This window comes from Nanorana parkeri, unplaced genomic scaffold (genome assembly GCF_000935625.1).
Source record: "Nanorana parkeri isolate BGI_ZX_2015 unplaced genomic scaffold, ASM93562v1 scaffold640, whole genome shotgun sequence".
Lineage (NCBI taxonomy): Eukaryota > Metazoa > Chordata > Amphibia > Anura > Dicroglossidae > Nanorana > Nanorana parkeri.
Window position 1 is genome coordinate 685,780 of NW_017306908.1, and position 13,103 is coordinate 698,882.

Sequence of the window (13,103 nt, forward strand, 5' to 3'; positions counted from 1 at the left end):
TTTTTTATCATTTAGCTCTTTAGTTTCTTGCATCACCTGTCTATCCCTAGCCTATTAATTGGACAATTAATTAACATCAGCAACTCTGTCCAATTGGCAGGGAGGTGACCCAGAAAGCTGTAACGTTGACTTTACAGTGGAGAGAACTTCCTGGCTATGCAGTGTGAATGGACTGTGCATTTCACCAAATGTTTTGAGTAGAACTACAATTTTGTTCGAAGGTAAACAGTTTTAACTATATATTTATCTTTTTTTGGAGTTCCTCTTTAGATCCCCCAGGTAACCACAGCAATGGGGTATGTTGAATGTTTGAGAAAAGGGCATTTTCACCAGATTGAATGAGATATGTTGGAATGTATTATCAATCCAAATAAACCTTCCCGTATGGAATATATACTAGCACATATTTCCTCTCTCTTACTAGGAAATCAACAGACTTTCAACTCTGGAAACTCAATGAAAAACAGACAACTGATGGGAAATAAATTCAAAATCTGGATTATGGGCCCAGAAAGGTTAAACAAAAAAATCGTACTGCTCTACTGTATATACACTTTTTTCCTTTTTACCAATGATGAAATGTATACATATTACTGAGCTAACAAAGAATGAGTGTTTGTTCTCAAAGCAGAGATACAGTTTAATATGTAGTTCTTTCCAAACTAATCTAATTTTGTTAGAAGCAACAGAAACAGTCACAAAATAATTAAACAGTTTTACAAAAAGAATAATGCTGTTCAGTAGCCTGTGTCAAATAAGGATTTGAAGGACTTCACTGCAAAGTCTTGCTGGTCAAAGAATTGCTGAACTCTAGTTAGAAGTTAATGGCTTGGTGTCCTAATGGTGATGTTGGGGCTGTTTTATTCTGCACCAGTTTTGATGTGGTTATTGAGTCAGCAGGCATACTTTAGAGTGGTGTAATGCAAACACACAAAAAAAAAGACGTGGAAGTAGAAAAAGTTAGCGAAGAGGTAATATATTTGTGAATAGCAGTTCAACACATTTTAAGAATATTGCACCATTTTATTTGGCCATGTTTTTGTGATTTTCATAGGGAGCTCCCGGCTGTATACTGAATTTGTTGTGAAAGACCAAGATCTCTCTCCTTACAAGCCACGCTTCCTGGCAGGTCTAGATACAGAAGAGGTAGAAGAAAACAGAGTGAAAGTCTTTATCAAAAGGTTTCAGATTTCTGTCATTGTACCAGGAAGGGGCAAAAAAATAGAACCACTCTAGAGTCTGCAATTTACAAAAAGGATGTTGCCTCTAAGTTTATTTTCTGCAAAAGCCACATATGTCATGACCTGAGACAGCAGCAACCATCTGTAAATTATGCCTCAACAGTCAGTAATATATTCCTATGTGTAATATTAGGTTGCAAAAGGTCACATGGCCCCATCCTCACTGTTGCTACCCTTTATAGTCTGTGCATTTCATTGGGGGAAATATATTTACAGTTCTACCCACTGTGACGATAAACCATACTGTTTGCTGAGCAGTGAGACAGCCTGCTTGATTATTTTAGTTCTAGGTGTTTCACAGCCATGTCTCCTTCATTCTCTCCACCAACCCACCCAAGGCATGTCTTGTAAAGCCATCATGCTCAATACTTTTAGAGTGAAAGCTAGCCAAATAATTAAGGTAAAAGAGTAGTAGTGCAAGACAGCTGGCAACAAGAGCAGAGAATATAAATGCCCTAGAGTCCGCCTTCTAAACATCAACTGCCTATTTATTGTACAGACCGGAACTGGAGAGATCTTGGGGGGATGATTTCCAAGTGCTACATGCACCTTTTTTTCTGCTAACTAGAATCCATCCATTGAAAGTACTGGTAAGAACTTACCTGTATAATAGTTGCAGCCTGATGTTTGATATCGGATACCTTCATCTTTGCACAGTGCTTCTTTTTGCAGGTTTTTGTTCTCCCGCAGTACAGGCTCCATGCTGACTGTATTATGGAGGCAGCCTCATGAAGCTTTGTAAAGTGATGAATATCTCTTCTTACCACATATCCTCTCCATAAGGATTGAATGAGAATGGCTGCTTGGCTGGATATACAAAAACAAGGAATTCAAACAGCAGTATGAAAACCCAAATAGTACTGAACAAAACACTGTTATTCTGGACATAGTTATGTTGTTATTCCTGAAGCAGAACTAAAGTATTAGAGTGCAAACACTCTGAAATTGCAAGCTACAAAGTGTGCATGTATACATACTTGTGTATTTGTGTTACCTTTTGAAATATCCATATTTCATATTATCCATAACCCATCTTGCCTAGTCTGTTCTTCAGCAATAGTGGGAGTTAATGAAGCGGCACTACCATCTAAGGGTAAATATGTTACCATTCCCTCACAGGATGTTCTCTGCAGAAACTATTTATTGTATTCTTTGCTGGAAATGGGCATGCAATAGAGCAGTTCTATCCCAACCCAACACTCCCTCTCTTCTGCTTTTTTTTCTGCCAACTGTTACTTGTTTTAAAAAAAACAGCCGTCATCCTTGAACTTTGACCCGGTCCACAGATTTGATGGAATCCCCTGTGATTTAAGTAGAGAGCATATCTGCCCTGTTATAGTTTATATCTATTTAATCCCTCTTTTCTTTACTTCACTCTCCATGTTATCTACTGCTCCTAATGGGCATTATTTGCTCTTATGTCTCTGTTTTTGCTCACTAATGGGGCTTACATCGCCGTAATTGAATTATAGTAGTGCACTCTATTGGTGGTTTAGTGGTTTCATCTATTGACGGTTTATAGTAATTTCCTCTATATGTTCTTTGTAGCCAACGGTCCTACTTGTTTGTTCATTACTAGTTAAAACTGTTTTATGTATTTATCACGACGTTTTCGGTATGCTATGCTTTTTGACTTGTTTCAATATGATTTCTGTTTTATTGTATTATCTTTTTGAAAACAATAAAAACATTTGTGGAAAAAAAACAAAACAGCTGTCAACACATGATATGAAAGAACGCATAACTGGGAGGAGACCCACTATTCTGTGCAGTGATGGTCTCTGCTCTTAAGCAAATATAGGCATATAATGACTACTAAGAGGTAGGAATTGAAAGTTTCTGGCCTCTAAGTTGTTCAGCCAACAGAAAATCCAAAGTTCTGTGCTATGCCTGCATAGCCAATAGGAAACCATCCCAAGTCCTGTAATATGCCTGCATAGCCTCTGAGGAGACATACTGGAGAAGTTTTGCAAGCATGCATGCACATTTTAACTTGCAATTTCAGTTTGTTTGCATAGAAATTATTTTAGTTCTGCTTCAAACAATCAAACCTTCCAGCAAAACATCCATGGTTTATAGATTACATACAGCAACTCTGGACTAGGTCTAATGTATTTTTTTCTGTATTAAAGTGTTTGTAAACTCTAACTCTTTTGGTCAGTTGAATACACATTTGAAAGTGTTTTGTTATATCCCTTCAATAAGTGCAAAGAAAACCAGTTGATCCTGCCAGAATAACCAGTCAGCTCCTAATATACTTTGATGAGCTGACAATAAACTTCTACTGGACTGAATTCCCATGCAGTGTTAATCAGCCTTGCCTGGAATACAGAATACATTCTTCTTATGTTAAAGCAAAGTAAGTGTAAAAGGAGATCAATTTTTGATTATTGTACAAATATATTTTAAAATAGCCTGGCAGAATTGTTGGTACCCTTTGAACAGATTATAAATACTTGGATCATAATGATAGTTCAAGACAAAAATAGTCAATCTGCTATTTGGTATGATTATGTGCACTGCACTGAACATGGAACAGAGAAAACAAAGGAGAGAGTTGCCTGATGAGTTTAGAAAGAAAATGATAAACCAGCATGTCAATGGAAAAAGTCTTTAGGATCATCTCCAAGTAGCTTGATGTTCCTATGACCACAGCCGCAAATATTATTAAGAAGTTTAAAGTCCATGGGAGTGAAGCCAACCTCCTTGAACATGGCCACAAGTGGAAAATTGACCCCAGACTGAACAAAACGATTACAAATGGTAGACAGAGAGCCAAGGAAAACTTCCAAAGAGACACAAGCTGAACTTCAAGGTCAAACTACATCAGTGTCTCATTGCACCATCCAGGTACTGGAAAGAAGTGTAGTGAAAGCGTTGGACCTGCACGGTTTATCCTATTTGTGTGGCTAGCTAATTATGATGTGAAAGAGTTGGTATAGTTGATTTAACTACTGGACAGACAGACAGCTTCTACATTTCAGAGGAAATCCACTGTCTCCTTGGTTTTTAGTGTCAAATTGAAGGATTGTGAATTGAAGCCCCACACTGCATTCAACAATCTAGATACATCTTTATTTAATAAATGGTTGAGGGGACAGTATAGAAATAGTCAACACATTCTAGAGCTCATTAGCAGCTGATTTGGCAGCATTAGTGGCCACCCAATGGCCAAAGAGGACTTCCAGGAATCTGGAGGTGTCGGTGGTGGAGTTGGCGGGGGACAGAGCTGGGGACCAAACATCGTTCCGATCACACTTGTGATCAGATGAAAAGGAAACCAATTGTCTTCCTGTGTGGCTAAGTACATTTTGCATTATAATTAATTTACAAGGGCAAGGCTGCAGTGATTTCTGTAGTGTGTAAAAACTGACAGAATATAAAAAAATTATATTATTCTCTGCTAAATTCAGATCGATCACATTCTCACATCACAGTAAATACAATGCATTGTATTATTTAAATAACAAGAACACTTACATTTCTCTGATTTCTCCAGGGCGATGTGTTTTTAAGGTTTTCCTCAAGTCATCAGAATGTGTTGCATTCTCTGAGACATTGATGGAATTCACCAATGGCAGAGACTGAACTGCTGTTCTTGAGTTCTCAACTAAATCCTTTTTCTCAGCATTTTCACAGTCTTTGTTCTGCCATGTGTGATCATGTTTATCTTCATTTGAATTACTGATAACAGGATTATTATGCTGTCTGCTTGCAAAGACTGGATCAGCTCTCTCAGAACTTTCTGTGTCACCATACTCATGTGCATATCTGTGGTTACTGCTCAGTTTAAGCAGCTCCTTTAAAGTGTCACAGTAAAGGTCTAGCCTTTCCGGAGAAGAGCATGTTCTAAAAAATAAACATAATTCATGTGAAAAGCAATCAAAATGTTTTACAGTTTTAAAATCCAGCTATGACTCCTGAATGCTTTGCCCAAGGATCTATTCATGTTTAAAACAAATCCTACTAAACTACATATTAATTCAATCGTCCATAACTTGGGAATTGCAGAGGAAGTTGTGACCAGAGCCTAGGGAAAAAGACAATACAGTTGACCGTTCTGTTTTGAATACCAATTGCTCTTTACTTTAGACTCTCTTGCCTGAATCTAGCTCCATGGTTCCTTCTCTCCAGCCAGAAGCATTCTTGTCCATAAAAAAATTACACAAGCCACCTTTGCATTTCTCTTACATTTTTCATCTGCCACCGAATCAAAATGAATAGATACACTAAAACATACTGACCAGAGACTGTTCTGCAGCTTTGTGAATCTTTATGGACAGTGATACCCAGGGATATGGAGACGAGGAAAAAACATGATGCAGAGTTCAAAAAAATACGTAGGAAGGGACAGAAGTGTAGCAAAACTCTAAGATTGTGTGTCAGAACTGAAACCTCTGCAGAGCCTCAGTTTTGCATGACTGGATTAATATATATATATATACTTTGGCCAGAACAGACAGATGGTCTGGCTGCCGATCCAAATAGCTGCATAGCTGAGAGCCGCTATGAGAGATCTACACACACTCACAGCAACCACCACTGCATCTACCACCTCTCTTCACACCCTCCTTGCTCCCTGACATCAAGCTTGCCGTGACTAAGGGGAAAAGCTAAAGAGGCTCACTGATTACTATCCTCCTCCTGGATGGCTCCACCACTGTCCTGAAATAATCTGTATTGTTTTAGAAAAACTGTCACATGACAATAAACAAAAATGTATCAGTACTCGTACTTGTAAGTACTCGGCAAGTACCAGTACTCGTACTCGCAAAACTGGTATCTGTGCATCACTTTATTTATATTTATAAAAACAAAATCGTACATTAAAACAGAGATGTACAAATCCCAGAAGCTCCGTGTGCTCCTTACAAATGACAGCTGCCTACTAATTTTTGAATTTTTCTCTAGTGTAGTCTTGGAGCTCAAAAGTATCGGTACATGTACTCGTACCGAGTACTGTACTCGGTATCTGTGCAACCCTAGTTATATTATAATGCGGCCTCTTCCCCCTGCACTCACTGCAGGGGGAAGCTTATGCTAATTCTAGAGCATTGGTACTACTTACCCCTCTTCAATATTTAGTTTTTTCCATAATTTACATATATTGAATATCTGAGTTTGACAGAGAGCCAAGAAACTTCCCAAACAAGGGCTGTGAGGGGTGAAATCCTCAAGGTGTATTTCTTCATCATCAAGAAATCTTAATTTAGGCAACACTTTTAATAAAGAGCCTCTAAAACAAACAGAAAAACAAGCAAGCTGAGTATTAATAAAGGCCATAGATAAGTATAATTACTTTACCATAAATATCAAAATAATAGTTGTCAAGCCAAAGATACTGGCACAGAAATGATCTAGAGCTGAACCTGGCAAGAACTGCCATTGTGTGAGCACTGGGCCAACATTTCAGATGATAATTCAGGTTTTTCTTGGATTAAAGGATCATTTAAAGTGACACTAAACTGAGGAGATAAAACCTAGAAATGCGTTCAAGTACCTTAACTATTATCAAAAAGGTAGTTTGTGTATCACTCAGCAGTAGATCCTTAAATCAACATTGAATTAATACTGACACAGTCCTTCCTTCTGGAGGGTGAATACTTTCTTCCCATGGCCCTGTGTGTTTTGCAAAGTAGCCACTGCCCCAAACTCACTCTTGTGATGGACTACAATCTCACATTTAGTTAGCTAAATTGTATTGAAGCTACAGTCTATCACGGGAGCAAGCTTGGAGCAGTGACTACTTAACAACACACACAGGGACCATGGGGAACAAAAGTAGTCACCTTTGAAAAGAAAGGACAGTGTCAGAACCAATTCAGAGATGATTTGAGGATCTACAGCCGAGTGATACACAAATAAGATACATTCTTATTAATAGGGTACTTGAATGCATTTTTAAGATTTAACTTCTGAGTTTAGAGTCACTTTTAACTTAAGAGTTAGCACTTAGAAGGTTAAAGTATATTTTGGGCAGTGTAGGAAGTGGTTAAAAAAAATGGTTCGGTTCTTTTTTTTTTTCACCTGTGTCACATTGGGGAGATTTCCCTTCACTTCTCATCCTGTAGAGACAAGATGAAATGACTGGAAATGTTTCCAATGTGAGGGAAATCACCTCTTAAACAGTTGTCACCGGAACAAGGGTTCCCATATAAATTTGTCCCCCTCTATTCCTGTTCTGGTGGGGCAACTTAAAATGTTCCTTTCCTCACTTTTATTTCTGGTGATCGTGGTCCAAATGGGGATACAGACAGCAATAAAAACATGACAGGGTACTAGCCCCCAAAATACTATATCTAAAACTAAAATAAACATTTTGGCTTTAGTCACACCTTACAATTAGGAAAAAGGATAGGGATAAGTGTTAGTGTAACATTTAAGGGTTCATTAAAGTGTTAGGTAAGGTTATGGGTGTTAGGTTAGGATATGGGGGTGAATTTTAGGGTTCAGGCTAAAGGTTAAATTTTAGTGTATGGTCAGTGTGTCCATTTTAAGGCTAGATTAGGAGTTAGACATTCAGTGCTGGGGAGTTGATTAAATTAAAAGGTCAGAATGAAGGAAGTGAGTAAAGTGGAAGAAAATAAGTGTAACCCATAAGGGATAGCTAGTGGAACATACTGTATTTTTCGCTCCACAAGACGCACTTTTTTTCCCCCAAAAGGAGGGGGAAAACGTGCCTGCGTCTTATGGAGCGAATACCTATCGCCGGGCGAGTTGTTTCTTTTTGTACATTCAGCCCTGCTCCTGACAAGCAGAGCTGAATGTACAGTGGGAGCCGCTGCTCGTTTAAAGTGATCACAATATGGAATTCTGTGGATTTAACACAATATAATTTACTGACGTGTCTTCTAATTGATTACCATGCCATTTTAAGCTATTGGAATGGGGCACTAAAAAAAGTAATGTACACAATGCACTAATCTAAAAGAGAGCTTCAACCCATCCACTCTTCGGTAGAACGCTAGCCTAGTCACTATATACACAATCGTAACACAAATATGTATATTTTGTGCCTATTGAAAGATTTATTTTTTTGCCATTCATATTCAAATGGTACAAATCCATGCTTACATGTTCATACCAATGATAAATTGCATAGCCAGATAAATGACATAACTTTTGTCTTTTAAGATATGCAATATAGTTTGGCCACCAAACTTACCCTACTCACTGGACAATGAAGCAGTACACTGAGGAGGTCATTTTTATGCTCTCCTTACCCATGAGCAAGTTCCCACTGTTATATGTTTTGAGATCTAGCCAATTAAATTGAGTACAGATTGGTTCACAGTGCTGGCCCTGGTCTAAGCCCTTGTGAGCAGGGGAATGAAAATATATATATATTTTTTATGAATACTTAACTAGAATGGCTCTTTTATATGTATCTTGTAATTTATGTTTGTAAAGATAAGAGCTTCTGGAAAGAAACATTAAACATATTTCAGTGTGATACATGAATATTTTCAAAGCCCATAAATTATGTGTTCACTGAACCCTACCCATAAAAACAGCTGCACCAATCAGCACTTCTTTGAATAACTATATTTCTGTTACTGTTGCTGCAGGCCTATGTTTATTAAGATAGTGATCATTCAGATCACTGCACCGTGAGTTACAAGTGAAAATAAGCACAAAAAAACCATTGTTGATAGATAGTGGTTTTAAAATATCTTTTTTCACAGATTGTTCTTTTATGGATGGTGCTTCACTGTCTCAACTCACCCCATCCTTTATTTACAGTGCAGCTACACAGTTCACACACACATGCATGCGACTGAATGCATGCTCTAGAGCAGTGGTTCTCAACCTGTGTAACCTCAAGACCCACATTTGTCCTCGGTTATTAAGTCATTACCCAAGTCGCACGTCAATGGAACGCACAGCATTGCACGCATTATGGGTGATTGAACTGTGGGCAGGAGGTGTGTTTGGGGTGCCAATCAAATGAATGGCAACGCAACGCACCTCCCACACCAGAACGCGTAGTAGGTGCGATTGCATGGTACAGTGCATTAATCGCACAGGACTAGTGTGAACAGGCCCTCCAAAACAACGACAGACACACAGAACCACAGAAACAATCACATACACACTCCCAAAAAATGTCTTCTTTTTATGATGCACCCAGTCTCCCTACCTTACGAGAACTGGAGTGGATGCTCAGCCTGGGCTGCTGTGCTGTGACAGAGCTCCATCCATATGTGCATTGCTTGTACAACTCCCTTGCACATCCTGGAAAGATGCCTGCGAGCCAGAATGTGACGTCACTCCGGTCCAGGCACCTCTACAGGATATGCTCCAGCCCATTCCACCTCAAACTGACACTTGGCGCCAAGCAGCATATGAATGGCTGCTTGGCGTGAGAACGGACAGGGCTGCATTAGGGGGAGGCTGAGAAGCCTCTCACCTAGAAAAGTGGAAGGCATGCAGTGACCCACTGAACACGGGGTCGCGACCCACTTTTGGGTCATGACCCACCAGTTGAGAACCAAGGCTCTAGAGGGAAGTCTGTGCATTTTGTTGGGACATCTGTGACCAATATCATAAGTAAATACATGTAAAAGAGGGCAGTGTAATGATCTTATTTTGCTACTAGGGACCAAATGTGCCAAGATAGCCCCTGCGTTGGTCACTTATATGTGAATTAAAAAAATCACTATAAAGCTTTAGTGGTCTAGCCTAGCCCAAAATCCAGATAGTTAAAAAAAACCTCTATTTACTATTTATGAAAGCCAAAACATTTAATTAAGTAACTGTAATCCTTTCAAAATACCACATTACAAAAACTAAATCTGTACTTCAGTGCACCTACATAGATAAACAGACAGAAATTCAGAACAGAATAGGTAGAGAAAACCAAAACCAAGCTAAGCAAATCATTGATTAAGCCTTAGGTATGGAAAAATAGTTTATGATGATTTCTCTTTTACAGGCTGCCAATTTTAACGATAGATTAACTGGTGAACATTTAGAAAGATCCACACAATATCAGATGCCTATGAAAGGTAAATTATACTGACTTTCATTAATACATCTGTGGCATCTTTATTTCATTTAAAAAAAATCTATGTTGCATGCTTGGAAAAAGGTGTGCAACATTTCTGCATACATCTACAGTAAGTTTATCATCTCAATTGCTGACATCATATATTCAGGATATCACCACCTTTATTGGTGGACAAAAATTCGAACTATTTTTAATTGTCCATACAATCATCAAAACTCATCCTTTTACACAAAGTTAATTGGTTCTTACATGGAATAACAGGAGGGAAAAAAAACTGCTCTAACTGATACAAATATAACTGAACTATCAAATATAAACGTACAAATTTAGAACCTACAAAACCAATTGCTTAGCCTATGTACTAAGGAACCCCTTATATTTCATCTCTAGTTGCAGACCCAAGTGAAAAGGTGTTATTGGCACCCATTTGTATACGGCCTTACAAACCAATTTTAAAATAAATGTACACATAACTGAAGAATATAGTGTGCATGAGAACAAAGTAACAACATGGATACAATACAACAATGGATATACAACTGGATGGTCCAAGGTGTGTGCAAAAAAAAAAGAAAATAATAACTTTAGATAAAGATGTAAATAAAGCAAAAGGGCAATAACCACCTACGTTTATATTTGCAGTACTCTAGTGTTCCTTCATATTTACAAGCCTGGTATAGAGTTCTAAACTTAAGGGAACACCTTTCAAATGTGCAAGTGTTAAAAATCAACTTGATTTATATCAAATTTCCTTTTACAGGGGACATTGATGAGTGAATGCATTATGACCACTGTGAATAAATATGAACAAACCAGTGCTGAATAGTGATAAATAAAATAAGTGCCAAATCAATTTGATAAATGTTTTAAGAAATATATCTGGGACTTAGAGGATCTCAACAGTAGTTTTTTTCCAGCTGTTCCTCGCATGCTGAAGGGCTGAGTCAATATTTCATTTAGTGAAAACTTCCTAGTGAATACTCTGGCACTTACATGGCTGCATTAATCATGGCTGCAATGAAATGCATTCCCCTAAGGAGTGAAAGAACTGATCCCTGGGTTTCATTTGTAAAACACAACTTCTTAGTACTTGGGTTTTGATGGTGTTATCACTGGCTGCACATGAAAGTAAGCAGTCGATTGGAAAATTTTACGGTTAATTCCTTAGCAGGTATCAAGGGGTTATATAAAGTTCATTAATGTACACTGTTTGAAGAGAGTCAACCCTCCATTCAACAACTCCCTAATTTTTAATATACCATTATTCATAAAATGTCCCAGAAACATAATCCCTTGTCCGAAAAATAAAAAATGTGAATGCTGAATTGATTTATCCAAGTCCATAGCTGACAAAACATTAATGTATTATTGATTCAATGTAGACAAACACTTGAAACGCATACAACACATGTGCACACATTCACCAATTATTCCTTGATTCATTAAGAAAGTGATTATGTGAGGGAGACTCACATCCAGCTGGATTTAACAGGACATAAAATTCCTTGAAGAGAACCTCCATCTTTTCACTGCAGGAAAAACAACAGATGCTTCCCATCGGCTCATACATTTTATCTAGATGAAAAACACCTCACATCACTCTGTAGCTCTCTCTCTAATATATACAGCATATAAATATGTTGTAAGGGTACAGGCCCAACTGATAGTGGCATGAGACAGGGACACCATGTCCAAGCAGGCTTGTCCTTCACTTTATTCAGCAAATGGTGGTATATATATATTTCCTGAAGATCCAATTTTCACAATGCACGCACGCACGCACGCACGCACGCACACATAGGACGCATATCTTCTCTGACAATTCACTTACGTTGTTGCTAATTAGCTTAGAGTAGAGTGACAGATTCCAGAACTCATTCTCATTTTTCAAAAACATATAGGGAGTCATACATGTAATACATACCGGTGTGAGACAGTACAATTTGATAAAAAAAAGTGAGCCAGAACAGAGTAAAGTAAAAATAGGTAATAAAATTGAACACACGAAGATAGCACAACAAAATGTCATCAGTAGAAAACTTGCAAGTCTGAGCTGGCTAAAAATAGTATTTTTGACTTAACCAGTAAAATCTATGTATTGCAGTAGAGGACAGGATACAGATAGACTCAATTGTCACAGTTTAGCTGCAGAGTTTCAGCCAAGCTGTCACTTGTAGTTCCACATCTATGTGCAGACCTTTTACCCCTGCAGGCATGCAAGGCTTTGCTGTTACTTGTAGTCCTCCAGGTATGTGCTCTCTTTCTAACATGCTTTTGCACTAGTCCGACAGCTTTAGGCGTCAGCCGCCCCTCTCCTGCTGATCCTTTGCAGCTTCTTAGTCAATCAGTGCTCTCAGCTGCTGGCCAATCCTGTGGTTTCTCCTTCTTGCTTACTCTATTTAAACCCAGGGCAGCACACTGCCCGAGCAACGCTTTTCTACGCCAGATGCCGAGGCCCCTGGAAGCTAAATTTCTTGTACTTTACCTGTGTACCGAACTCTGGATTGTCCTTGGAAATCCCTGTCTACAGTCTGCCCTGTGCTGCGTTTTGTCCTTGAAAGTCCTTGTCTAAAGTCTGCTCATACCTTTGGCTCGTCCCTGGAAGTCCTAGTCTTCAGCCTGTCCCTAACCTTTGATTCGTACCCTGTACCTGTGTCCGCAGCCTATCCTGAACTTTGAGTTTTCATCGACTGTTCGAGTTGGGTGAACCTGAGGATTGTCACCTGGGTCAGCACGCAGCCAAATCCATCTCCACCATCAGGAGCTCTGGTGAACACCGACTGGCCCTCAGACTCCACCTGGGGGACCCCATGCTACCTACTCAGCATTGCAGCACCTTGACTTGTACTGGA

The 13,103-nt window shown here is 38.7% G+C and overlaps 1 protein-coding gene across 1 annotated transcript in view; it reads right to left on the bottom strand.

The window, feature by feature from the left end:
* Positions 1-13,103, bottom strand: part of LRRIQ1 (leucine rich repeats and IQ motif containing 1) — a 122,059-nt gene that overhangs the window by 59,728 nt on the left and 49,228 nt on the right. The window contains exons 14-16 of the mRNA XM_018563201.1: positions 6,310-6,477; positions 4,722-5,090; positions 1,844-2,048 (exon numbers count right to left, since the gene is read on the bottom strand). Coding sequence (XP_018418703.1) covers positions 1,844-2,048; positions 4,722-5,090; positions 6,310-6,477 — 742 coding nt within the window. The remainder of the gene's footprint in view (positions 1-1,843; positions 2,049-4,721; positions 5,091-6,309; positions 6,478-13,103) is intronic.